At 36.9% G+C, this 27,520-nt stretch overlaps 1 protein-coding gene across 1 annotated transcript; it reads left to right on the forward strand.

Moving 5' to 3' along the window:
* SNX6 (sorting nexin 6) lies at positions 1 to 27,410 on the forward strand. Its single transcript, XM_051806291.1, has 14 exons — positions 1 to 62; positions 219 to 266; positions 5,772 to 5,876; positions 6,639 to 6,749; positions 8,201 to 8,322; positions 10,282 to 10,405; positions 11,618 to 11,713; positions 13,034 to 13,139; positions 15,577 to 15,652; positions 16,902 to 16,941; positions 18,103 to 18,189; positions 19,087 to 19,246; positions 20,212 to 20,297; positions 26,598 to 27,410. The coding sequence occupies exons 1-14, from the start codon at positions 57 to 59 to the stop codon at positions 26,649 to 26,651; spliced, it is 1,221 nt and encodes a 406-aa protein (XP_051662251.1). The 5' UTR covers positions 1 to 56; the 3' UTR covers positions 26,652 to 27,410.
* Positions 27,411 to 27,520: the final 110 nt, after the last annotated feature.

Genomic DNA, 27,520 nt, shown 5'->3' on the forward strand with positions numbered 1-27,520 from the left:
GCGCCGCAGCCCCGCCCGGCCGCGGCTCCGGCGGGCGCAGAGCGCCGCGAGCAGCCATGATGGTGGGTCTGGGGCGGCCGCGGGTTGGGCCGGGGCGGGCGGGCGGCGCGGCCGGTCACTAACCTGTGCGCTTTGTCTCCCCACACCCTCCCTGTCGCCGGCCTTGCCGCTCCGCGCCCCCCGGCCTGCGCCACCGCCTTCGCCTCGCCCCCAAGCAGGAAGGCTCGGACGACGGCCCAGATTTCCTCTCGGAGGAGGACCGAGGTGTAAGTGCCGCGGGGAGGCGTCGAGACCCCGGCGCCTGGGGCTGGGCGGGGGAGGGCAGGGTCGGTCCCTCCGCGGGGGCCTCCGGGCGCTGGCGGCCCGAGCCCGCCGCGTGGGTGCCGGGAGGGAGGCGGGATGCCGGGCGGCGGGGTCGGGGCTGCCTGTCCGCCCGCCGGGACCTGCGCCTGGCACAGCCGAAGTCGGCGTCTGTGTGCAGCCTTGGCTGCTCATTGTTCTGTCACACAAGTTTTGGAAGGACAGTTCTTTCGTGCTCTCGTTGGAACGGCTCGGGAGGGGGTTGTGTGTGTGCCGGGGGATCGATGTTCTCTCCCTGCGGGCCCCTCCCGCCGCACGCTCCCGGCAAGGCCGGTACTGCCCAGGCGGACCAGCCCTGGGGAGCACCAGATTCCATCTCCAGCCGTGAGCCAGGGCCTGGGCGATGCAGTCCTGCCCCTCTTCTCCCTTCAGGCCTTAGGGACTCTCCCGTAGATAACAATGGGACATTTACATAGCAGGCACATGCTGCATAATAAACGCTTTATTGAAAAGAAGTTCTGTTGTTGGGACAGAATGCCACAGTTATGCTTCTTACTGAGAAAACCTTTTCCTCTGCCCTTCTGTTTCTTGCCTTCGTTTCTCTTCTGACTGTCTCATCCATCTTTCCTTAACTTGCTGCCTCACTGAAGCAACAAATCAGCTAATACAGTATAATTCACTCACACCGATTACCCCTCTTGCTTATTATCTTAAAAAAACCCAACTGAGCAAGATAGAAGAGCAGCTTCAGGGTTGCTTAGGTTGCCTTGGCTGTTGTGGTTATTGAAGTGACTACATACAGTATATCACTAAAAAATACAAAAATCTGAGAAATACTGCGTTGGTATAAACTTTTATCATGTATGTATGTTGTACTCAGGTGTCAAATACAATTTTAAGTACTAAATTAGTTTTAACTGTATGCATACGGTAGGAACTCAGTGTTTTATGTTCCAGTTTATGACCAAAAATTAAAAACGGCATTCTAATATTGTAGCGGGCCAGTTCTGGCTACTGAAAAGCTTTTGCCTTTAATTTTGCAGCTACTTTAGTAAGATTACTGGATAAAAAAGAGAGAAGATGGAAATTGTTTTTGTCCTTTGAGTGTCTTCAGAAGAAGGACCAAAGAACTTGTTAGTTGTGGAACTGTATTTTACGTAGGTTTTCCCTGGTACTTAGGAACACACTTTGATATGCACAGCTAAGTTGTTTTTATCTGAAGGTGCAGGTAGAACACAACAATGCAGATCTGACCTCCTTTGAAACTTGTTTGTTGGGTTGGTTATTAGTTTTCCCTCTACGGCTAGGTCCTCAGAGTTCACAAGGTAATTTGAAAACCTTAAGAAATCCCTTAGCAGTCTTGTTTGTACTGTTGTAAAACTTACATCATTTCAGTTGGCCAAGTCCAGTCTTTTTTTTTCCCCTCCCCCGTCTTCATCCAGCACTAAAGAATTAAACCAAAATAGTGTCCTTCTCGTTTCCCTAATTTTTTTCAGGTTTCTTTTTTTCAATCATCAGTCGCTCTGGGGTTATTTTTCACTGCTGTGTAGATCCCTAGGGTTAAAACACAAGTTGTTAGCTGCATGATTTTGATTGTGATACAGGAAATTAATCAAAAGCAATATGGCAATCTGTTCATGAATGGGTTTGCTATGCTTTAATCTTCAAAACAGTATAATTTTTTTCTTAGTAGAATAGTAAAAATAGACGTCTTTTCATAAAGTGATTCCCTGGTTCTGATTTGCAATTAAATTTCCTCTGTTTGCAATTAAAAAACGAGTAGGTCAAGCCTTTATTTGAAAGCATGGATGGCAACTTCTGGTTGGAGTAGTTGAGCTTTTAGTTTTGAAAATCGGTACTCTTGCCTCTGTGGAATTCAGATATTGCTATGACAACTGTACTTTTAATGCTGCAGGATCATGTTCATCAGCTGCAGTTAAGTTTAACCTTGGGGTGATGGGATGAAAAGAGGGCTGGAGTTTATGCTGATGCCACATAGAACAGTAATTCTCAAACAATTGTGTTATACCATATGGAGCCTTTTCCAGAGAACTGTAAAACAGCACTGCGAATCATCTTTGAGGAAGTAGCTGTGGGTGGTCTGTAGAAGGAGCTTATTGTAAATGCTCTGCATAAAATGAACTTGTGGGAATTGCTTTTCTAAATTTCACTTAGGAAGTTACTATTGAGTTCGCTTGGAATAGCACAGTTCCTGTTGGGATTTTTGTGCTCTCTCTAATGTAAACAGTATGTGCTTTGAAAAGTGGTACAGTATTGCTCTACTAGTACCATCTTGTGTATTTTATATAGATATAAACTTTAGCTGACTTGGCTAACACTCTTGTCTACTCATTCAGAGGAAATGAACTATCCCTTAGAACAGGTCTGCTGGAAACATAATGCTGTGAAGACACTTAGGAAGCTTTTGTTGTAAAGGTATTGTTTGTCCCCTTGCTCTGTGTTTTTATCTGCCTGTAAAGAACTCGCTGAAGAAGTTTTTCTCTAACATTTTTGAAAGACGTTAGAGCATAAAAGTTGGTGTTAATGGTTGCATTACCTAGGAATGTAGGGCTCAGTTGTTTTTCCCTTGCCTCTATCGGCTTCCTTCCATTATCATTTGAAGTATAATTGATTCCTAAGCAAGAGCTTAGATGCTAAAATCCTCTCTTTGCATTGTACTCTCTTTAGTACATCATTTAGCCAGAGTTTTGGCTTCTGGTATTTTCTAGACCCTTTGAATAAAACAGGGACTTTCTTAGTAAAGCATAGAAAACTGTAAAGTAGCTAAAACAAATTAGTTTTTGTTTTGCAAGTTGTTCAGCATGGATGTAGAGTATGTATGTAAGCATGAAATTATTGTGTGATTTGTATGTATTAGACTTGGAGAGGGGCAAGATAAAAAGGGACTGTATCTTACCTCTGTCTTTTCCATACTTTAAGGTACTTTCAGTTTTCATCCATATCAGACTTCTTTTAGTTTTCCATTTCCTACTTCCTTTACAACTAGAAAACCATCCATTGGTGGTAGTTTTCTTTTGTAGTGATGAAGAGTTTGCTTAAGTTTGTTGTGCAATGATGTTGTTGGTGAATTCAATTTCCAGTAATGCAAAGTGAACCTTCTGTCACATGAATACATTTAAAGTCCTTCAATTTTCTGATTGTCTTTGACACCTTTCATAAATGCTTCATTACCATTGCATACAAAAACTTCCCTGTTGGCAGTCAGGCTACATAGCATAATTTAACATATGATTAAACTCTTCAAAACTGTTACAGACTTAACTCAGTATAAATCAAACGGATACTCCTTTACAGTTGTATGTTGTGAGTGAAGTTGTCGTGTTTTGTTCTTAGTTTTCTTAGCACAGATGAGAGTTTTGTATCTAAAGTTGTGAATAGTGCATATGACCAGGGTGCCCTACATACGTTCCAGTGACAGACTCGATCGGCTGTTGTACTGAATCTTGGAATTTTGTGTAGTACTACTTTGTAAAAAAAAAAAGAGGAGGTGGAAAAGTATTTTGGTAGAAATATTTGTGACCTGTGAAAGATTACAAAAATGCCATTTAGATAATCCAGACTATTTGCTGAGATTACCATGTCTGTTAATGTATCCTGGGGGGACTGGAGAAAAACAAGCAGTACCTCAGACAGTGTAACCACAAAAACCTTTTTTACACACTGAAAAATGTGGTGTCATGGCATACAGGAGACATTGGTATGTCATTATATTTTTCTTTCCTAAATTAGATACTAAGAACATTGTAAACTCAGTAGGAGCTAGGAGATTCTGCCTCTGTGAATTGATCTGCAAGGGACTGTTTCGTGATAATATGCCTTTGTACGAGGCAGTGACCCCCTAAACCTTGGGAAAACAAAACAAAACAAAAGGCAATGCCTTAATCAGGTGTGTGCATATGTTACTGGGTGGTCATTTTAATGATTTCCAACTTTACTTTAAGGAAAAGCTATTACTACTTGTGTAATAGCTATTGAACTCTTACATTTTGCTAGCCTAGCAGAATATGCTAGACTGCATGATTTTGGTTTACTTTAATACACTAATTGTAAGATACATTAGTCTGGTTGCTGCTACATAGACAACAGTTGTCCACACATTGAGGTTAGTTAGAGTGGGATCTGGCCATTGTGATTTAAGATAAAGATAACTGATGGAAAGCAAAATATGGCAGTTGATGCTTCTCCCCTACTGCTGCTCCCGTGGCTTACAGAACTACCTTCAAAATCTACTCGTGTGTAACCTTTGTACTGTGTGTTGTTGATACTTAAAGCATTTCTGTACTTAAGTATGGACTTCAAAATGCAATCCTGAAAAGATTTGCATGGAAAAAGGTCTATATCTTTGTAAGGCAAAACATTTTTATACTGTAGAACAGGATATTTGTAGAAAAAATGCAGCATGAAAAGAAGACACAGTGTCTCAGTAAAAAGTATGCTTCATGAGCATGACGTTGAAATATTTTTTGACAATTATTTCAGAGAAGATTTCAGAGTTAGCCTTAGTACTTGTAAAAACATTCTGGTTGGTCATGATGAAATTGTCATGGAACAAATTCCTCTAAAACAACAAGGGTGCAAGAGCGAGGGGACTTGAATTTCCAGTTGGAGTCTAGAAGCAGTTAGTTGCAGCAAGTACTGTTGAAGCGAGTTACTGCCAAATATTGTGGTGCTCAGATAATATTCCAGTTTTTCTATATTTGATCACTGTCTCATTTTTTTCGATATGACTTTGGAATTACTTTGTAAGAGAGTTTGCGTTTCATGTCTTGTAGAAAAAATATGTGTATTCCTTGCACTTTTGCCGTTTTGGAGATATTGAAATCTTGGGTTTGAGTTTTTTGGTTGTGGGGGTTTCAGAAAAATATCCCTGAGAAGATTTAGTTCTGTAAAACTCAGGATATTATTTTTAAGCTTTTTAAATATATTATGAGAAACATTAAACAGAAAAATAGTGTAAGAAAATATGAGTAAATCAGGTCTTTAACAGCTCTTTCTTTGAAAGATAGGACCACATTTCTCCTTAAAAGTACCTTCCCAACTGTTAGTATCTTTATAATTACCTTCACAAGTACATTTACTTAGAGCAGGTTGTCAATTCAGAGGAGTGAGGGGAATGAAGAGAATAATGAAGGAAAAAACCTTCCAAACTTGTTGCTGTCTGTAAATGTGCTTTGACTATCTCAATTACTAGCAAGGTAACAATATACAGAAATGAAAATAGTGCACTAACAAGGAGTACTGTAAAGGAGATTATTATTTGTATAGTTATTTGTGCTATAAGGAGCGCTACTGGGATTTCTTTTTTTACTGAGAATAATCTTTTAATGTTGGAGTTTTTTGTAATCTGTCTTCAGCATTGCAGGATCAGTGTTCTTCTCAGAGGAGAATAAAGTAAATATAATTAACTTTTTTTTTTTTTAAATTAAGCTAAATAGATTTTTCTTTTTTAGCTTCGAGCAATAAATGTAGATCTCCAGACTGATGCTGCTCTGCAAGTGGATATCTCAGATGCACTCAGTGAGAGGGATAAAGTGAAATTCACTGTCCATACAAAGGTAAAAACTTGAATTTGTAAACTCAACACTTTCTTAATTATATACAAAAGAAAGTTTACTTAAACTGTTTATTGAAACAATCACTGCCCTAGTCCTGTAGACCACATGATTTCTGCTACAAGCCAGAATGTCACTGGCCTTTTTGGCCACCTGGGCACGCTGTGGCTCATGTTCAGCTGCTGTCAGCCAGCACTGCCAGGTCCTTTTCCATCAGGAAGCTTTCCAGCTGCTCTGCTCCCAGTCTGTAGCACTGCCTGGGGTTCTTAGGACCCAACGGCAGGACCTGTCACTTTGCCTTGTTGAACCTCACAGAACTGGCCTCAGTCCAGGGATCCAGCCAGTTCAGATCCCTCTGTAGAGTCTTCCTGCCCTCCAGCAGATTGTCTCCACCCGACCTGGTGTCATATGCAAACTAACTGAGGATACACTCCATCCTCTCATCCAGATCACTGATGAAGATGCTAAACAGAATTCCAGGATTAAATGGATAAAATATTAAACATATCTCCAAGGGCAGAGACTCCACAACCTTTCTGGGCAACCTATTCCAATTGATTGCTGCACTAATTAAGATGAGGGTAATTACTGCTGAATGAACTTTTTTTTTGTGTCAAATCCTTACTTGGATGATTCATTTATTTTTACAGGAACATTTCTGTTGTTCCTTCAAGGTGCTTCTCCTACAGTAGTGAAAAACACTGATTTTTTTGTTGTGTTTTTTTTTTTCCCCACCCATAATTCTACCTCCTTTCCCCCCTCTAGAGTTCCTTACCAAATTTCAAACAAAATGAATTTTCTGTTGTCCGGCAACATGAAGAGTTTATTTGGCTTCACGATTCTTTTGTTGAGAATGAGGACTATGCTGGCTATATCGTAAGTACTGGTGTTCTTTTGGTTTATATGCAACATTTTCTGTGGGCTGTATCAAAAGTACTTGAGACTGCTTTTAAATGCCGTAGAAACAGCAGGTGTTCGTTCCTTCTAAAATCAGATCAGCTTCTCTAATACTTAACTTCATGCAATTACACAAATTTCATGGTTGAAGCAAGCTTGGAGAAAAGTTACAGTAGTTGTAATACTTTCTTCCCTTTTTCTCATGAGGAATGAGTAGTTTCATCTCTCTCCAAGTGCACGTTAGGCTGCTGTGTTAAAAATGTGAGAGATAATTGAGCTGTGGTATTGTTTTTGCAAGCTAATGTTAGAAGTTTCATGTTGCTTTTGTTTTAGCTAGAATTGCAGAGTGAAATAATTAGACTTTTCCAGTTTTCATTATAAAGATCAGAATCTTTTTACCATAAATCAGAGTGGGGGAAACCAATAAAAATATCCTGTAGAACTACAGAGAACTTCAGTACACAATAACTTAAGGTTTGAAGTTTATTTCAAGCCTCCAGAGACAAGAGGTCTCAAAATAGTCACCTTATGATAGCGCATATTAAAAATGGATGCTGCTGCTCATACATTAATTGCAAATAGGTATATTTGTCATCTTGGTATGAAAGGTATTCATTTTGTGTTTGGGGGGTGTCTGCTGATGCAGAAGGTAAACAGATATTTCTAATTCATTAGGGGGTACATTATAATGAGTATAGTCTGTGATGTGTCATACCCTTCTTGAGCTAGTCTTTTCTTAGTCAGCAACGCTGCTTGAAGTAACTAGACCTTCAGTGTGTTGATAACTAGCTTCAGATAGTTGACTGTCTAGATGCTGGATTTTTTGTTTTTTGTAATGTGTTAATATAATGGGCCCATATCAGTAAACTAAAGTTTAAGCATAGTTTAGGTTTGTTCTGTGTCCCTTTCCTGACAGCAGTTCAGGATTAGTTTGACTGTGGTGTTTACTGTGTGCTTTGTTGTTTCAACAGATGCATCTTTAATGTCAACAGTGCTGCAAGAAAGCGCTAGTGTCTGCAAACAACAGGGAATGGTTTTCTTGGTTTAAAGTCTCTGGGAGTTATAAATGGATGGTGTGAAAACAGTTGTGTAATACCAAATAAGCTAAACCAAAACTCATTAGAAAATAATGATCTCAGGCTTTAATTCATCGTCATGGGAAAGCTAGGTGTTATTTGGTTTCTGTTGTAATTAAACTGAAGCCATTAGTTCATACTTTAGTAATCTTCAAGGACACTTGACCAAAATTGGTATAGTAATGTGGCACTTATAACTCATGAATGAGAGACTTCATCTAGAAATGCTATAATGAATGATGGAAGAGAGAGCCATATATTAAAAGGCTGCAGGCAACCTACAGTTCCTGTACTGAATGGCTGTTGTTTGATTGAGAAAATGAGAGATTAAAAAAAAATTGGATTCAATTCCAGATTCCACCAGCACCACCCAGGCCTGACTTTGATGCCTCCAGGGAGAAATTGCAGAAACTTGGAGAAGGGGAAGGATCGATGACTAAAGAAGAATTCACCAAGATGAAACAAGAACTGGAAGCGTATGTAGACTTGATTACTACTTTATATCTTTATTTATTTATATCCCAGAACTTTTAAAGCCATTGGCTGTCCCATGTTTCCGATTTCAGTGTAACGGTTCTCTGTGAGATACAGGCTTGAGAATCCAGTTGCTACATAACCAGGGTTAATCTTAGTGATCATGATCAGTGCCATTAGGAAAATTGTAGAAATAATTTCATGGAAGATCTTCTGAAACAGGAAAAATAAATTGGCTTGTTCTTGTACATTCTTCTGTAAGAAAGAACCTAGTTAGATCCTTTTCTTCACAGAACATCTGCAAAGGGCAGAGATAACCTCTATCTATCTTAGTTTTGGTGTTCCACATTTTAAAAGCATAATGAGACTTTAAGTTTATACATGTAGGGATTGATGTAGGGAGTTTTGCATGTGATTGGTACTGGAAACATACATGCCAACCTTCTGTTCCCCAAGAAATACGAAGATTACTAGAAAATATTTTTTGACACTTTTTTTTTGTTGCTTTTGCACAAGGAGAATATACTTCCTGAAAATAGTGTTTTCCCTTACTATGAATTTAATTTATATTGAAATATCTGCTCTGAGGCTTCTTGTTCCATATTGAGTTACACAGTGAAGTTTCTCCTTGCTTCGTCCATTTTCCTTATCATGCATTCACTTCTTTGATCTTTTTCCTGTCATTGGTTTCAGTTTTCAAGTGTATATTTACGCTGCTTCTAGACTGCTTCTATCAAGAGCTCTGAATTGGCAAGAAAAGTACATAGAACTCTTAGAACTGCTGCTTTCTCTCCGAACTTCAGCTGCTGTGAGCAAATGTCTTAAAAAGCTCTGTATTAGTGATATGTACAACATAATTTACAGCAGAGTAGATATACACTTCATATGCAGAAAACTGGAAATTAGCAAAACACTATAGATTTTAAAGAATCTGGTTTTCCAGCGGCCCTGATCATGATTCTCTTGTGGTCTGGTTAGGGGTTGGATAACACAGAAAACTTTGGGTTTCTTCTACTGCCACCTCCATCCTCTGCATCCTCCTTTTTTGTCTTCACTGAATGACTACTACTCTCACTGAGATCAAACATCTCCCAACACTGGCCCTGCTGGTTTGCTGGTATGTAAATCTTAACCTCCTTGCACATAGTGGAAGGAAAAGTGTTGATTATAATTTCACTGTTTGACCTCAGAACGGGAAAAAGAGCCCTTCCTCATTTTTAGATGAGTTACATCTTATTCACTGAATTTGCAAAGCAAAATGAATTATAGCAAACTTGTATTGATAATAATGCCTTCCTCTTAATTAAATTGCAAGTGAGTAATTGCTTTGAAGTTGAGTTGGCTGAACTGGGCAACTACGTGATTGTTATGGTTAAATGCGATTTTTTTCGGTGTACCTACCACTTAATTTCACTTTTAGAATCACTATGAAGCAAGACATTAACATAAGCTTCGGCTCAAAAAGGCTAGGGACTCTAATGTGAAATAAAAGACTATCTAAACAGCTAACAAAGCCACATAAACATTTAAATAAGTAAGGAGGGTGCGAATGGGCATGGGGATGGAGATGGGGAGGAAGGAATACATCAGTACATAGTGCCTAGTGACTGTAGTCTGTACTTCAGTTTCTTGATTTTTTGGGGTGCTGGGGAAAGGACAATGACATTAGGCTACACGTTCAGCAAACCAGTGTCTGTTAGCTAACTTTAAAAATCAGAGTGTATTTGTTGACTCTTCATCCAAAGTCTCTCTGTAATGTGTTCAGGCTTCACATTTCTCACTAGTGTTATCATTGTACTATTTATTTATGTCTATATCAAATATTGGAGTGATAAACTCTATTACGTTGGTTTATAATTTTGTACCCTTACTGAGGATCTCTTTAAGCTGCTCACTAGGCTTATCTCAAACTTAATTGCTTCATATGAAGTTCTTATGTCTGTCTTATTTCTTGTTTTTAGTGAATATTTGGCAATATTCAAGAAGACAGTTGCAATGCATGAAGTGTTTTTGTGTCGTGTGGCAGCACATCCTATTTTGAGAAAGGATTTAAATTTCCATGTATTCTTGGAATATAATCAGGATGTGAGTATTGAAAACTGAATTGCTGGCAACAGAAATCAAGATATACTTTTATGGTAGGATGGAAAATTGATTAAGAGGGCATTACCTCCTGGAGCAAATTACATCAGTTCCTTCATACCAGACATACTTGTATTATAAAAGTTAGAAATTCATTTAGTCGGTAGGATTTCATTTTCTGCCATCTGTGGAACCAAATGCACTGTGCTCTAACCTCAGCATCAAAAATATTAATGGAAAGCTAGTATATTTTGAATTAAAAAGATGAGCTTTTGGTGGTGATTTCACGTGACATTATACTTTTCCACTCTGACTGAAGTTTTTTCTGTTGTTGTGAGGAAGAATGATACAAGAAAGATGGAACACTAATTTTTAGGATCTGGAACTGTGGTATAAATTCTGCTGCCAACAAAACTAGAGAGAATTTCTAATTAAATGTTTGTGATGAGTAAAGCCTTTTTGTTAACAATGTAAGTGAAAATTTGGTTATTTTTTTTCTAAGTATTGGACTAGTGTGGCTTCCCACATGTTACCTACTGAGTTGAGATAATGGAGAGGACTTTTTGGATTCATAACTTTGGTGGTGGAGTTAGTGGTTGCTAATATTCTGCAAACAGTTTTTAGTTACTTTTTAAAATTGCAGGAATCAACATTGAATGTTAAAGAAATCATTACAGAGAGTGGCTCAGCTGCATACACACTGTAATCAAAATATGTTATGAGGTTCCTCTGTTGCTTGATGTAGAAATGCTTATTGCTTCAGGAAGTCAGTTACCTAAACTGGGCGAACTTAGATGGACAGGAGAAGGCTGAGGAGGCTGAAACCGGCATTAGCCTCTGGAAGTGAAAGATCTGTTATGGTTATATTAAGTCAGCAGCTCTGTGCATGATAAATACTGTATTATTGATTACTGAAGTGTACATCTTGTACATTTGGTATTACCTGTAAGTGCTAGAATGTTGCCGGTCTTTTTCTTTTTTTAATTTCTAGAACAGTATTTTAGGTGATAAAGAACACTCTAGTACATGAGGTAGTCTGTCATTCTGGATGCATGGTGCCCTGTCCCCATTAGTGCAGAGTATAACACTAGGCAGAGAGCAGGAGAACCAGTTTAGGTGTAGCGAGTTATGGTATGCAGTTCTATTTAATTTTTTTTTAAAGCTTTTATTGTGACCAGAAAAGGAATGAACTTGATAAATGAATTTGTTTTTCAGTTGAGTGTTCGTGGGAAAAATAAGAAAGAGAAACTTGAAGACTTCTTCAAAAATATGGTTAAATCGGCAGATGGTGTCATTGTTTCAGGAGTAAAGGTGATTATTGCTTCACATATCAAGATTTAAAATGTATTAACATTGTTGTCGCCTTTTTTTTACGAAGCAGAATTTTACATAGGTACAAAAATGGGACTTTTATAGTGATATCTAACTTAAGCATTTGTGGCAGACCATGGGAAAGAAGTTGTGGCATGGATGCAAGATAACTAAAAGTTGGCTTGTGTGAAACAGGGCTTTCGGTGCTCTTTCCCCCTGTTTTATGAAACTAAGATTTTTTTTAATCCACAGATAATTGATAATCTGGGGTTTTTTTTGTTCCAACCTGCCATTTTATATAGTGGGAAGGGGAACTTGGTTTGACAACTGCTTCAGTTAAGAAGTTAATAACACAGTGTGAATTTTACCAGCCTAGTAGAATCCTTCTGCTGTTTCAAAGCTAAGAGCAGCAGTGGAGGTGATATGATGTTTCCCACTAGATGCAAGAATGTAACTGAGACAAAAAAAAAAAAAAAGAAAAAAGAAAATTCAATTAATTTTGACTTTTTCAAAAGCTATAAGATTGGTTTTATAATAAGCATAAATTCTGCAGAGGATGGGTTTTGATCTATTTTCTTTCTAGTGGTAACTTTCCATTTGCTAGCAATTTCCAGGAGTTAAAGTTTCTAGTTTTAAAATCTTGAGTTTTGAAGCTGCTGGAAGGTGGATATAACTATGGATTAGTTATGACTTGGAGAAAAATGTAAAGTCCAAGTAACAAGCATTTTTTGTAAGAACATTGTTCAAAGCCCATGTTGTAGGCTATTACATGGTATTGAGCATCTGTGTTATTTTAGAGGGTTTAAAAAAATTAATATAAACCAAGTATCTCAAACTGTAATACAGAAAATAGTAAAATTTACCTGCATTTACCAAACTGAAAAAAGTCTATCATTAAGATCAGTGTTCTGGGCTAGGAGTTCATATCATCTCTGCTGTAACCACAGCATCTGTGCAACTGGCTGACTTTCATCCCCTCTCCCTCTTTTCTACGTAGATGTCCTTTTATTAAGTACTTGACATGTGTTCTGTTTTTCTGTCACCCTTTGGTGACCCTTTAGTAGTTAGTAGTGAAATTATATCCTTCATGTGTAGTCATATAGACCTTTAAGATGCTTGTTACAAACTCTTAATTCTTATTAAATTCTTAGTAAAACTTCAGCTCATGATGTAAGTGGAAGTCAGTTTACATAAATAGTGTTTTAGACAATAAAAATAGATTGCATTTGCATACAGCGATGTGTAAATTTACTCTGCAATTGCTCTGTAGAGAGTGAGTGAATACTGGTTTTTTAATTGTTCTCCTTTATTTTTTTGTAGGATGTGGATGACTTCTTTGAACATGAAAGAACATTCCTTGTAGAATATCACAACCGAGTCAAAGATGCCTCTGCCAAATCTGATAAAATGACAAAATCACATAAAAGTAAGGGTTTTTTTCCAGGGTGAAAACAGTACTAGTTAAAGTGGACAGAAGTTGTTCATGAGGAGAAGTAATTTTTTTTCTTTTTGCATGCAAAAAGTGAATTTATTTCTCCAAGTGTTGCCTTGAGATAGTCTAAATCTGAGTTTCAAAGTTAAGGCTTTTCTGTAGTAGACTAGATGGAGTAAGAACAGCCTAGTGTGACACTGAAGATACCTTGGCTCTTCATGCTGTCTGCTTGAAGAGAAACATGTTATGTATTATTTTTTGAAGTCTGATTCTTAGTCATTAAGGTGTAGAGGTGGGTAATATAGCAGTCCATATGATTTTACACTTAGTGAAGTTGTTTTTGATTAGAAGAGGTTGATTTCATCAGAGTGCAATTTCTTGGCACACTAGGCATTGCATTACTGTGCTAGCAAAGTTACCTTTGTTAGTAGCAAACTCCTACTTAGGAAATGAGTTCTAGATTGGGTTTCCATTTTTCATCCATTTAGAGTGGAGACTGGAATGTGTACATTCAGTAGCCTGGTTTGCAGGACCCCTTTTTTTTTTTTTACTGAGACAAGATTTTTCCACTTGGCTATTGATTTCTGTTCCTGAGCTGAGTGCTGGCTAATGTGACTTAGGAAAGCTCTGGATAGTCTTCTCAAGCACAGTGCATTTATTTGAGAAAATGAAAAAGCTTTGAGTTAGGACTATTGTGTTTGGCTTAGGATTACTGTGTTTTGAGAAACTCAGAAAAAAATTACCTATGTTGCCCTTGATTGCAAGTTTTTGTGCCTAGATAAATCAAAATTGATCTACTAGATTCTGTCTACTTTCTTGAAGTTTGTGTTTGATTTACAGATTCTGTCTTTGCTATCTACAGTAATATAGTTCACACAAAAGCAGGTCACAAAATCATTTATGAATCTCCATTGATAAGACCTCTGAAGTGGATATTGAATGAGACATTAAAACAAGAATTTACTGAGTTCTTTTGATGCTTCTTTTATTGTTGTATGAAGGCTTAGTCTTGTAGCTTTAGTATCTCTGCTAGGAGACAGTGAGTGAGTTATGGCTTAATGAACTATTAAGGGGCCCTGTGTCTGCATTCAGTTACCACCTGAAGAGGTTTCTGGTGTTTTTGTTTGCTTTCTTAAAGTGAAAACTGAACTTCATTCATAGTAGTTAAGAGCCAAGATTTATCTACGTAGTGAGGAGGCCTTTTACATTGGTTGTAGAACAAGGAAGATCATTTGAAATGAGGTTGTAGAGGAAAGGAAAGGATTGATTAAACTCATGACAGAGCTTCAGTGGTTTTCAAACTGAAGTCACATAGGATGTTTGTTGACAACTTTTATCAAACTGCAAATTGGGACAAATGGCACCTTTTGAAATTCTGGCTAGCAGAGTAAAGCAAAGACCTGGGAAGCCTGTTTTAGAAATGAGCAGTCTGTAGTTTATGGATAACTTATGATTGGCACAGAGTTGCAGGGCTTGTAAAGACACTGACTTGCTATTTCCAGCAGAAAATCTTATGTTTATGTTGAAATGGGAGGAATAGAAGGGGAGGTTAATAGCTTCCTGATACTGTTCTTCACTGTAACCAACTGCACTGATGATGTATGGAGTAATGAATTGGGTGGAAGTTGACCCACTCATAATGTTAAAACAAGGTTATGTTATTTAAAAAACCAAAATTCTGCTTAAAGGCACAAATAACAAGCAAATATATTTTTCCTGTTCATTGCTTGGATCTGCGAGAGTTTTCATCATCCACTGAGTTTATACTAAAAGCTCTTTATGAAAGTCATGTGTGCAGAAATTTGATTTTTATGATTACTATATGGCAATACCTCACTAGTCAAATTATACAACCTTCATACAAATACCACTTCTAATTTCATTGTTTGAAATGCTTTAACACTAATGCTACTTTACTGGTGACTGTTGATGAGGTAAGGGTTTCCTGAAAACTAGACAGTACTAGAAAGTATATTGTGCACATAGCACTCTATTTCTGGTAGTTTGGAATTTGTAGTCAGTTTACTGCTCTCAAGCACACAGACTTTTTTTGTTGTTGTTAAACTGTGATTATTATTTTTTTTCAGATAGCTTTAAACTCAGATTTAAATTCAGACTTTAACCATTGAGTTTGTATATCTTCCACCAAAACGAAACCTAACAAAGTTTCACAATAAATTTAGCCAGCAGGTTCTAATCATGTAAAATATTCCTAGGTAAATTACAGGCTGTGCAATTTGGTGAGGGCACCATTTTTATTGTGCGAAGTCATCCTTCCTAAAAAGTGACGTGACTGCAATTTTATTTCTGCTTTTGTGTTAAAGTATGTCCTTTTAGAAAAACTCTTACTCTCGAAGGAAGAGAGGAACTTCAAAATTTTCAGAAAGAAGAAGAATGAAGTATTAAAACAAGTGCTTGTTTGTTTTTCTAGATGTGGCGGATGACTACAATAGAATTGGGTCTTCATTATATGCATTAGGAACACAGGACTCCACAGATATATGCAAGTAAGATATTGTTAATAATTTATAGGGTAGTTTGATAAGTAGCAGTCTTAATGGTGACCTGCTGAGATTATTAGCTCTTGTTATAAGAAAACCATAGTTTATTACAGCTATATCACATTAACATATTTTTTCTCTAGTATTTCATTTCTGTAACAGGCTGCTTTTAATATTTTTGCTTAAATATTTGTTTGTAAAAATGCTGTTTTCTGCAGTTTGTAGAAAATTACATAGTTGAGATGGAAAAGCCCTCATAGAATAAGGAAGAAACCCAATGCTTTCACAATTTTTTTAAAATAAGTGCTTTGACGTGTGCAGCAAGCACAGGTATCAGTCTGAGTATATAGATTTTTTTTGAGTGTTCTCTGTACCAACGTCTTGAAAAACAGTTGTGCTGTTCTGGCACATTTAGGCAAATAAAGGAATCTACAGAGATCCCCAGAACTTTGAAAATAGAAGAGGATCTTTATGTACAGATGTTTGTCCTTTAATCTTTTAGTGATTTGCTTGAAGATGGAGTTTGGTGTATCTGCAAGTAAAACTTAGTTAACTAACTTTAAGATGTCAGCGTTGTGAATATGCATGCGTAGTTCATTAGTGTGATGTTAGTGTCGCTGTGATGACAGGTAGAAGGTGAATATGAAAGTTAACTTATTTTTATTAATTTACCTGAATTACAGTTATATACTTTCAAATGTGTTGATAGCTTACATATCAGTTACCTTGTTAAGAGTATTTATATTTGTTGTAGTCTGTTAGGGTCTGTCAGAAATCACATCTGTCTTCTGTCAAAATAGTATAATTTGACTGTAATTTAGTCTGCTGTTAGACTGAAGCCTTGTATTGTCTCCTGTGATGAAGATGTGCCCCATTTTTACTGTGTGAAGAAAAGTACATTCAACTTAAGTAAAGGACACCTGATAAAAGTGTAAGACAGTTAACCAGGGTGCTGGTGTTTGGGCTTTAATTCACAGAAGCATAAAGAATCCTTGAGAAGCTCTGCAATTATTCTTTAGTAAAACCCATCCATCTGTTATGCTTTGTTTGTCCTTTGCCTTTTCGTAGTTGCACAGTTCCTAGATGTTTGAAGTGCTACAGTTTGAAACTAGTGTGTTCTCTGAGTTCTGTGAATTACAATTCTAAGCTGTGCTTTTGCAGTCTTTTTTGCCAGACACAGACTGTATTGTGAGTTCTAGAAAGTAATTACACTGTTCAAATTAATGTTGTAATATAAGCTGTTTCCTTTGTGCAGGTTTTTTCTGAAGGTGTCAGAGTTATTTGACAAAACAAGGGTATGTACTGTGAAACTAATGTCGTGTGTCAATTAGACATTAATATGTGCATGTTTTATAGGTGCTTCTATATGAAGCATTTAAGCAATGTGTGGTAGGGAATGAGAAAGCATAAGATTTCATTCATCTGTTTTGTAAAATGATTTTGTAAAATGAACCTTAGGAATCTTCAGTCTGTTAAACATTTCTTGGCAGTCTTCCTGTAATACACTAGTAAAGCTTCTGTTCCTCTAAAATGCAGAAAGATCTTCCATAACTGTTACTGCGTATCACATGACTTGTTATGGATAAAAGAAATGAAGATATGTAATCCTTAATCCAAAAAATGGTGGTCATGCAGCTTTCTTCTGGAGCCAAGATCTGTTTCTGCAGTTACTTGAGTTGGAAATACTACTGCTGATGCTTCTAAGCAGATTTTTCAAATATCTTCTCTCTTTTGCCTTATTTGTTTGGCTTACTAGAAAGCAGATGTATGCCATGTATCAGGAAAACTTTCAAATGAAAAATGTGTGCATTTCCTAATACACAATTGTATCTGCATAAATATGTACTTCAAAGAAAATTAACAGAAGTACTTGCTTTGACTCAAAATGTTGCATTTTAGGAATTATTTTTTTTAAATTAGAGTTTAAAAAATGCACCTATAAACTCTGTTTCTAAATTCATAGAAATATCTGTTTCAAATACAAGCAAATTAATTTATTGGTCTTTTTAGAGCATTTAGTACAAGCAGTTACAAAACTAGTCTGCAAAGGTGCCTTAAAAATTGGTTTTCCTTTGATCTCAGCAACAACATAAAACTTCTTGTGCAACTCTTAATACAAGCTTTTGTTTCTCTGAGGTTTTTCTAGCATATGATCTATAGTTGATACTGGGGGTAAAATAAAGCTGTGTGTAACACAGAAATCTAGTTGTCAATTACTGCTCACACAGTAGGTTATTGCTTACATTTTAATACAAAATCCTAATTCTGCTTCTGCTTTTGCATGTTTTCTGTCAATAATGTCTGATCTTAGTTTTTGAAAAAGACAATCTGTCATGTACTGTATATTTTACACTGAATTTGTATCATGCAAGTGAATACCCATGTTTTTAACTTGATGCTTTTACTTACTGTTTTTCTGTTTGGTGGTGGTGTTTTGTTTTGTTCTGTTTTTCCAGAAAATAGAGGCTCGGGTATCTGCTGATGAAGATCTTAAACTTTCTGATCTTCTGAAATATTACCTTAGGGAATCTCAAGCTGCTAAGGTGAATTTATGGGTCTTTGTTCAGTGGCATTGTGTTTCTTTGACATAAAAAAAAGAGAGAGAGAAAGTGATAAGGGATGATCTTGAGAAACACACAATATAGACAGGTTAAAATGCCGCCACCTCTAGCCTGTAATTTCTCCCTTAACTGTAAAACCTGTATTTCTCTTGTATGTAAGGAGTAACAATGCAGTTGCTGACTGTGGGACTGACTGTGGAACTGTGTGAGGCACTTGTCGAGGCCAAATCATGCAGTATAACAAAAAAAACAGTCAAAGAGCTGTTTGTGAATTCTTTGTCTGTTTGCAATGTGTTTGGTGCTTGTAAGTGCAAGCAATGCTACCTTTCTTTAAATATTAAATTGGATACTCCATATGATCTACTAGTGCTGATACAAAAACACACGGGCCACATTTGATACTCTGTGGCTACAGAAAATTTAATTCTTATTGTAGTTGGATGTAAGATGATGAAATAACATCACAGAATGAGGAAGCATTGGATGAAAAATATCTCTAGTTAGATGATCACAGCAATAACTATTGTGCAGCAAAACGTTACTGATGTTTCTTGGGCCTTCTGTGTATTTAAAATACGTAATCTAAATGTAGTTTGTTTCTAATCTAAGAAGCTGTGAAATTTCCTATAATTTTTAGGCTTTTTGGAGTTTTGTCTAAGCCATCTGGTGCTAGCCTCTGTCAAACAAGATGGAGGCCAAACAGTATTATGTTGTGGGTCTTGCAGGATGAACTAAGTGAATGCAAATTATTTAGTAAGAACTGAAATACAGCAAGAAGAACTAAAATTAATTTGATTTTTTTTAATTACTTGGTATATAATAAAATCCTTTGGTAGAGTCTTGTAAACTCTAAACAAACTTTATGGGATTTTTTTATAGGATCTCCTATACAGAAGATCTAGGTCACTAGTGGATTATGAAAATGCTAATAAGGCATTGGATAAAGCAAGAGCAAAAAATAAAGATGTGCTGCAAGCTGAAACTACTCAACAAATATGTTGTCAGAAATTTGAGAAAATTTCTGAATCGGCAAAACAAGGTATTTGGGTGGTCCTTGATCCTATATTACTACTTGAAAATTAACAGATTTTAGGATGCTATTAATGAGAATACATTTTCGTAATGTTTCCTAAGGAAGGCTATTATTTTTTAATCAGTATTTACTTATTTTAGAAAGTTCAAATTATACTTTTCTTTGGTTCCTCAAAGCTCCATTAGGCAGAGCTAAGTCTAGGTGCAAACTACTTGTTAACTTCTTTTTTTCATATGCATAAGCAGTGAAACAAAATAGTAACTGCCAGCAGTAATGGCAGTCAAATCTTTTAAAGTGTTGTTGAAATTCCCCTTTTGGTTTTATGCATTATTCTGTGAGGCACCAGTCTGTCTCATATATGATACTACATTAGAGAAGGGAGAAATAATGAAATGAGATTTCACTGAAACTTACTGTCTTTTTTTTAGGTTAATACTTTTGTGAGTTAGTAGTCATCTGACTCATCGTTTGGGGCAGATTTGTTCAAGGTTTAAACACGTGTTCTTCTGTTTTTATCATTTAAGGGTTGTTTGAGCCAGTAAATCTGGTTGGTGATTCCTGTAAATGAGACAGTGGAGAATGAGTGATCCTGTTAGCCACAAAGCTATATGAAAAAAGCATCGTGTAGTTCATTCTAGTTTTAGCTTAGTATATTCCCTTAAGACTTTCACATATCAACCTTGAAAGAGCAGTGCAGCTGGAATAAAAGAATTAAATGTTAAAAGCAGTCTGTTTTCAAAAGAGCTTTTTGTCCACAAAAGGCTACCTAGAGGTGAGGAACTGCAACGGTGGTTTGCTTTCATCCAACTGTGTAGCAGTATTTTTGAGCCTGAAATGTGCTGAGATTAAACTTGAGTTTTTTCCTTTTGCTTTCTCTCACCCTTTACCTCTTCCATCCTGAAGGAAAGTCTGTTAACAGCTGAGGCCACTAGCAAGGATACTGTTAATGAGTCCACTTTTATTTTCTTTAGAACTGATAGACTTTAAGACAAGAAGAGTTGCAGCATTCAGAAAAAATCTGGTGGAACTAGCAGAACTGGAATTAAAGCATGCTAAGGTAAGTGTGATCTTTTTTGGCCTATGTTTCAACTCATTTTTAATATTGTATGCTTGATTAACCAAAATGGCTATATTTCTTGTGTGAACACTTCATGTTCAGGAAGGGGCATTTGAATTTAAGCATCATCCAGAAAGGTGAACTTTCTTCAATAATAGAGAAAAAAAATATAGGTGAAGTACCTCTGAGAGATTGGTATGCTTGAGGTGCCTTTGGAAAGCTCATCTCTTCAAAGACACTTTTGGCTTCAGTTTTATGCTTCTTTAGCTGTTTGATATTTATAGCTACAGAGTTTGAAAACCTGCCTATTTTTAAAACCTCATCTTACCATTTTACCATGGGACAGGAAGTGGTTTCTCCTGTTATCCAGATGTTGGGACTTGATGTACAGGATAGGTTAACTATTAAGCATGAGATCACACAGACCTGAACTCAGATCAATATGATTAGTATGCTTTTTGAACCTCTTTGCCTTTAAATTCTAAAGTGTTAACAAGAGAGGAATGTTGCAGATAGCCTTTTCAGGGAAATTAATTTTTGTAGGAAAAAAGCTTTAAGAGGCCTGTAATGTCCTTAAATTTCACAATGTATTTGATTCTTTTAATCCATATAAAAATATGGTTATCTGCTCTGATTTCATAGGCAAGTACAACAGTCCTAGGAAGCAGCTTTCTTTTAAAAATCAGCTCTTTAGCATTTCTCATTCTTATCACAAATCTGAAACTGCACTGGTTATGAAGCTGTGAATTAACTTAAAAGGTATCTGTTGAAAGGACTAGTTACAAGGTGTATTGCTGCTTTACAGTCTTTCCCGTAGTGCTGAGAGTGTCATTCTTCATTCTGCTAAACCCTCTGTTTGTAAAACTAATGAAACTAATGTACTGTAAAAAGGGTTGTTTGGGGGACTTCTTTTTTTTTTTTAACCTTTTTAGGTATAAGTTCAGCTTAATGGGATATTTAGCTGGTAAAGCAATCAACAAGATATGGAAAACTTGACTCCTTTTTCAGATGAATAGTGCTTACTTTAAATAGTCCTAACAGTCATTAGTTGCAATAGTTTTTATTGATTTGCCATATCATGCTTTTAATAAGGGAATGAATCCACAGGCTTCTGTCCTGCTTCAGTCATTGACTCTTCATCATCTCTTGTAACTGACCCTTGCTGAAGACCCCACATGCCTTGGAGTGGAACGTTTAAACAATGTCTCTATCCTCTAAAGTATCCTTAAAGAATCATTTCTATTATCTATAAAAGTCACTGTCTTATAGTAATATTCTCTTGAATTTTGACATCTAATAACTGTGGAAGGGAGGGGGAAGATGCTTAATTTATGTAGCTTTCAACTTACTTGATTTGTGCTTGGTGTCCTCAGTTTACCTGGAAGAGCTTGAAGTTTTTTAGCTGTTGTCCCCACAGCTTGTGTTTAGGACTTAGTTCTTCAGATAGTCTCTGATTTGTCTTAGTGAATTTACTAAAAAGGAGCGTATAAAGCTGTAATAGAAGCTTTGAATCGTAGTTCTGTTTCTGAAGGTGAATTGCTGCTGACCCTTTTCACTTACTTCATCATAGAGCACAACATGCACTAGATAGTTTTGAGTATTTAAAGCTTTACAATATAAAAGGCCATTTTGACTAAGGGTGACAATTCTCAAAATGTTAACAAATATTGTGACCTGTTGAAGGAAAGGATATTTCGTTTCTCATGAGGTTTGGAAGTTCTCTTTTTTTTAAAGCCAGTGTTTCATATTTAAAACAAGGTAAGCTACTACAGATGGACCAGTTTTGTTGCTGTGTTTTTCTTTATATGGATTCTGAGGCTCTCATTTCGGGGGTGCTAGGTAGCCCTGTTTTTGGCTGGGTTAAGCCGAGCTGTTTCTAGACACCTAATTCAATTCCTCTTGCGGTACAGCCAAAAGAGGACTAGTAGAAGCAAAAAAAACCCCTGCTTTTTTCATGTAGGCAATATATTATTTAAATCAGATCAAAAGCTCCTGCTTCTAGGTTCTGGACAAAATACTTTGCCTGATGCTGTAGCAGTCTCTTTGTGCCTCTGCACCTACTGGAGGCAGGCATGTGAAGTTTTAGCAATAACAAAATGGCTATTGCTTGGTCAATAGCGTGTGGAGCACACCACTTGCAAACTTTGAAACACTACCTGTTATTCAGGTCTAAGTGTTTTTTTCCAGCAAAAATGTTAAGTGGGGAGGAGGTCTGTGAACAACAGACACCACTGCTGCAGGCTGTTGCTAGAAGTCTGCTGTTGTGGGTTTTCTTTTGCTGTAATGCGTGTGTCCAGACTAGATGTCATGCAGATGCGTCTGTCTCTGAATCAGTCTCCCCATGTATCTTCTGGACTTGGAGCTGCCTGGCACAGAAGACAAGGAGGTGAAATACGATGTAGCTGTGGTTGCTGGAACTCTCAGCCTGAGAGGCTGTCTTTTGGAGGAATTCAGCCATAAGGAAGGCTGCTGCATGACTTACTGTTAAAAGTTATTTGCTCTGTGTGGAAATAAAAACACAAATCCCAACACAGAGGTCGCTGCTCTGAAAAAGTCAGAATGACCAAAGTATTGAGAGAAGGTTCTGAGACATAGCTTGTGTTTTGTGAGCTGTATCTGGCTGTGTAGCTCTAGAAGACTGGATGGTGATAGGGAAATAAACTTTGAATAAATCAAGGACACTATATATACAATACTAAGTGAACCCTCACTGCCCAGTTACAGTTATACTACTTCCCTATAAAATACTTCTTTAAATCTGCTGATATCCTCTGATCCTTTCCTGATTGCAAATCTAGACTTCTGAAAAAAGCTAAAAATCAGACTGTGGGTTGAGATTGCTTTAAGTTGATGAAAGTGCAGGCTCTTGCCAGGAAGTATGATGATGCATGACTGTTTCTTTCTTGTATGTTGGCACAATTATATGTGCAGCTGCATAGTAAGACGGAGCTTAACGTTGCTCTGGGTTTTTCGAAGATTTACTTTAAGTCTTGTTTTCACAGCATCACTTGTATACACAGATTCGACTGGGAAGGTTTGGCAATAAAAGAGAGCTGCCTTCTTATCAGCAGCATGTACCCTAGATTTACTTAGAATAGCTGCTGAGCTGCAGCTTTAGATTCTCCTTGGTCTCTGACCTGTACTAAACAGATTGATGTTTCTTTTTGTACGGCCATTCTGGCTGATTATCCCCCTCGGTAGTGCTTCTGTTTTGCTAGTGCTGTGTTTCTTCATGACTTCATGCAGCTGAAGCTAATTTGAGATCTGATTAAGCGTTTGGCCATTTTAATGCAAAAGCTGCATTTGGTGTACTATTCAGTATTTTAAACAGTTGGATTTTGCAGTGTTCCTGTGTTGGACTTCATGTCCAAGAAGGGAGGTTTGATAGCTGGTGAAACTGTTAAGGTTACAATCATATACTTAGAGCCTTGGCTGTAGTTTTAGAGTCTTTTGACATATGAATTGTAACTAAGATAGCCACTCCCTTTAAATAAAAACAAATAAAAAACTAGAAACGTATTTTCCCCACAAATATTAATATATCTGCTCTTGCCTCTCTGTTTTGTTTTTTTTAAATAATTTCTTTTGTTACTAGCAACAAAAGTCTGTTTGGAACTGACAGAAGGAAGTAAGCAAAATGCAGTGCTAAGGGATTTGATGAAATGTTTTGTCAGTAATTCTTTCTTTCCTGAAAAGGATGTTTCTGTCACTGTGGTTTTGCCAGTAATTTTAATATCTACAACGTAGGAGTCTGAGCTCACAAGAAACACTTTTCTGAATTTATCTGAATGTATAGGACTTTCTTGAGCTGTGCTTATATAGGTCAAGTATGTCAGATATTGCAGTCAGAAAGAGTAATGCCCTTGATCTATTATAATTTAAATAAGGTGGTTCTTTTCAACTTTGTAAATTTGATCAAATGAAAATTAATTATATGTCTATTTGGAAAATTTCAGTAGTCTGGCTGGCTGACTTTGGAAATGACTGATGTGTAAAGGACATTTTCATGGTTTCACCTTGGCTGGCAACTAGAAATCAGAGGAGTAAAAGTGAGAAAACTTGTGGGTTGAGATAAAGGCAGTTTGATAGGGAAAGCAAAAGCCGCACAAACAAGCAAAGGAAAACAAGAAATTAATTGAGTGCTTCGCATGGGCGGGCAGATGTTCAGCCATCTCCAGGAGAGCAGGGCTCCATCATGCATAATGATTACTTGGGAAGACAACACTCTGAATGCCCCCAATCTTCTTCTTTCCCCCACTTTATCTACTGAGCACAGTGTCATATGTTATGGAATATCCCTTTGGTCACTTGGGGTCATTTGTCCCGACTTGTCTCCTCCCAGCTCCCATGCACCCCTAGTCACCTTTCCAGCATGGCTGTATGAGAAGCAAAAAAGGTTGAGTAAGAGCTGCTTGGCAATCACATCATCATCTCAATATTATCAGCATTGTTTTCAGCACAAATCCAAAACACATCCCCATATTAGCCACTGTGAACGCAATTAACGCCCCCCCAGTGAAAACCACAACAGATCTTTGGTACTGTCTGTTTAGATTGCTACACAATGGCCTGTAAATTGCCAATATACTTCATGCTGCTGTAAGAATGTGGCCAAAAGACTCCTGTCACACTTTTGTTACCAGTAACATGTGCAGTTCACAAGTATCCTTTGGACTGAAGTATTCCTTTTCATTCATTAGTTCATTACAGTCAATAATCAGCTTTTCAGTAACAGAGACCTTAGTTTATGAATTCTGTACACCGCAAAGATAGGCCACGAAGTCCCCATGCTTATATAGAACTTGTTCATATCACAGAATTACTAGCCTTCTAAGAAATAGCTTGTGATGCTCCTTTGCCAATATAGCCATAAAAAGACAAGAAAACTGTTGAAGTTGTAACTGAAATTGCTGCCTTCTGGGATAAGACTGAGAAGGATTCAGTAGGCATAACTGGGAATCTTCTGCTTTGAAGCCTTTAAATCAGTTAATTGCTTAATCTGGATTATAAGACCCTTAATGGGCGATAGAATTATGATTTCTTACCTTTTTGGGATGAAAGATGTGTCCTTCTGCTTATCTACCACAGGTCATTTGGAATGCTTTTAACTGAAAAAGTAATTACAAATTCTTTTGTACTTCTGTGGACTGTTTATGAGGGGCATGCAAATCACAGCTACTCACATATTTTTGTCTGTCTGAAGTTTTCTTTACATGTTTCTTTTTGGATCCAACATTTTTGATAGAAGTAAGCAGCTTTTCTCATGTTCATAACTGGGCATTCAGAAAACTGTGTGTTCTGCATTTTATCTGAATCTGACAGGAATTACTCTTAACACTGTCAGCAGCCTGACATTTTTTTCTTACACAGAGATTTCAGATTTGGGAACAAATCTAGTCCAGCTATTTCATAGTGAATAGCTAGTAGTTTAAAATGATCTGAGTGTAAATGAATGCGCAAAACAGTGTGAATATTATGAATACTGTGTTGTTTTGGTGGTTTATTTCTGCAGAGTAAATCCTGGCTTGTCAGTCATATTTGGTTCAATTCACAAAGGTGTCGGTTCTGTAAATTCATTCAGATACCTGAAAATCAGTCTGTTTATGGTATGATCAGAACGCTTTAAATAAGATTAAAAACTGTGTTTGGAAAGAAGGGCAGAGCTTGGTTTAGAGTTAAGCTGAGGTAATGTTCTGATAATCACTTCTGTAGCTCCAGATGTTATTGCTAAACTCAACTTTGATGGCTAAATCACCTGGCTAAGCTGGTAAATCAGTCTGCTGTCTTTCAAACAAGGCCTGTCCTTGAACAGAGCTGTGAGCTGGGATGGCTGCTATAAGCAAGGAAATCCTGAAGGCTATGAATTGTTTAATACTTGTTGATAAATCCAGTTCTGAGTGTAATATATGTATACTTACACTTTGGGAATCATATTCCAGTCACAGACTAATGGTACTTGCTATATAAAAAATTTAAAACTTTGCAACTATGAACTTCATTCCTGAGAGAGTGCTGTGCAGTTAATAGTTTTTGTGACTAGACCAGATCTTGAGGAGAAAACCTGAAAATGGTACTAAGTGCTTATTTTTGAATCTCAAGTTGGCTCCATTTAGTTCCATGACACAATATTCCTACATTCAAAAAACTCTTTTAGGATAAAAGTTTCTTACACAAGTATTTTTCCATATGCTTAAAACTTGTCTGTTCTGCTTTAGTGCTGGTATTGCTATTTAAAAAACATCTGTCACAAGCGTAAAAGAAAGAAGAGAAATGTGGTGATATTTTCCTTTATTTTTACAGGGTAACTTACAGCTTCTGCAGAGCTGTCTGGCAGTGTTAAACGGTGACACATAAGCTACGCTCCGTCCTTCCACTAACAAGGGCTGCCCTCCTCTGGATTTTGTTTTCATAACTTTAAATAGGCATTTACAGTTCCCCGGAGAAAACATTTGACAAAGTGCACATAAGCAAGCTTCTTCTTTCAAAAGAATTAGAACAAACACCTGAAAGTAGCTCCAGACTATATGAACAGTATACTTGTTATACATACATATTCATGTTTATTTAATCATTATATGCTTTCATTGTTCAGAAAACAAATGCTCGGGTTTTGTGAAAATAGCCAATGTAATCATATTCATGTTATGAATACTATGATACAGCTGCAATCTTATTTACCTTTGTAAGTAATTTCTGAAGTTCACCATTCGAAACACATTGTTCAAATGGCCTAAATATTACCATTAGATATTTCAATATTGTTACTATAATGACATTGTATACACTGTCTTAGTTTTTTTCCATGTACTGATATCAAAATACTTATCTTTTTTTCAATTGTGAACATTTCTTAGAAATTTTGGAGAATTTTGTGTAACCTTTATAACTATGATTTAAAAAGAAAAGCAGATGCATTAGTATGTTTGCCTTAACTTGTAGACTAATCCAATTATTGTAAAATAAACCATGAAATCAATGATTTTTCTAAAATTATGCAGACATTGTATCATCTGTAAGCTTTATATTTTCTAGTAAATTAGATTTTTTTTTTTCTCTACTCATCACGTAAAAACCATTGACTAAGTACTGGATTGGTCTGACACTACTCGCCTGCTGGTACTTTTTCACTTGCATTCTCAGGTTTTATCTCTTTGTCTGTGTCTTTCCTATCCAGTGTACTTAAATTGTTTTGAGCTTGGTGGCTGACTCTGCAATTTCTTTGG

Source organism: Manacus candei, unplaced genomic scaffold (genome assembly GCF_025592945.1).
Source record: "Manacus candei isolate 608988 ecotype Guabito, Panama unplaced genomic scaffold, ASM2559294v1 h1tg000067l, whole genome shotgun sequence".
NCBI classification, from domain to species: domain Eukaryota; kingdom Metazoa; phylum Chordata; class Aves; order Passeriformes; family Pipridae; genus Manacus; species Manacus candei.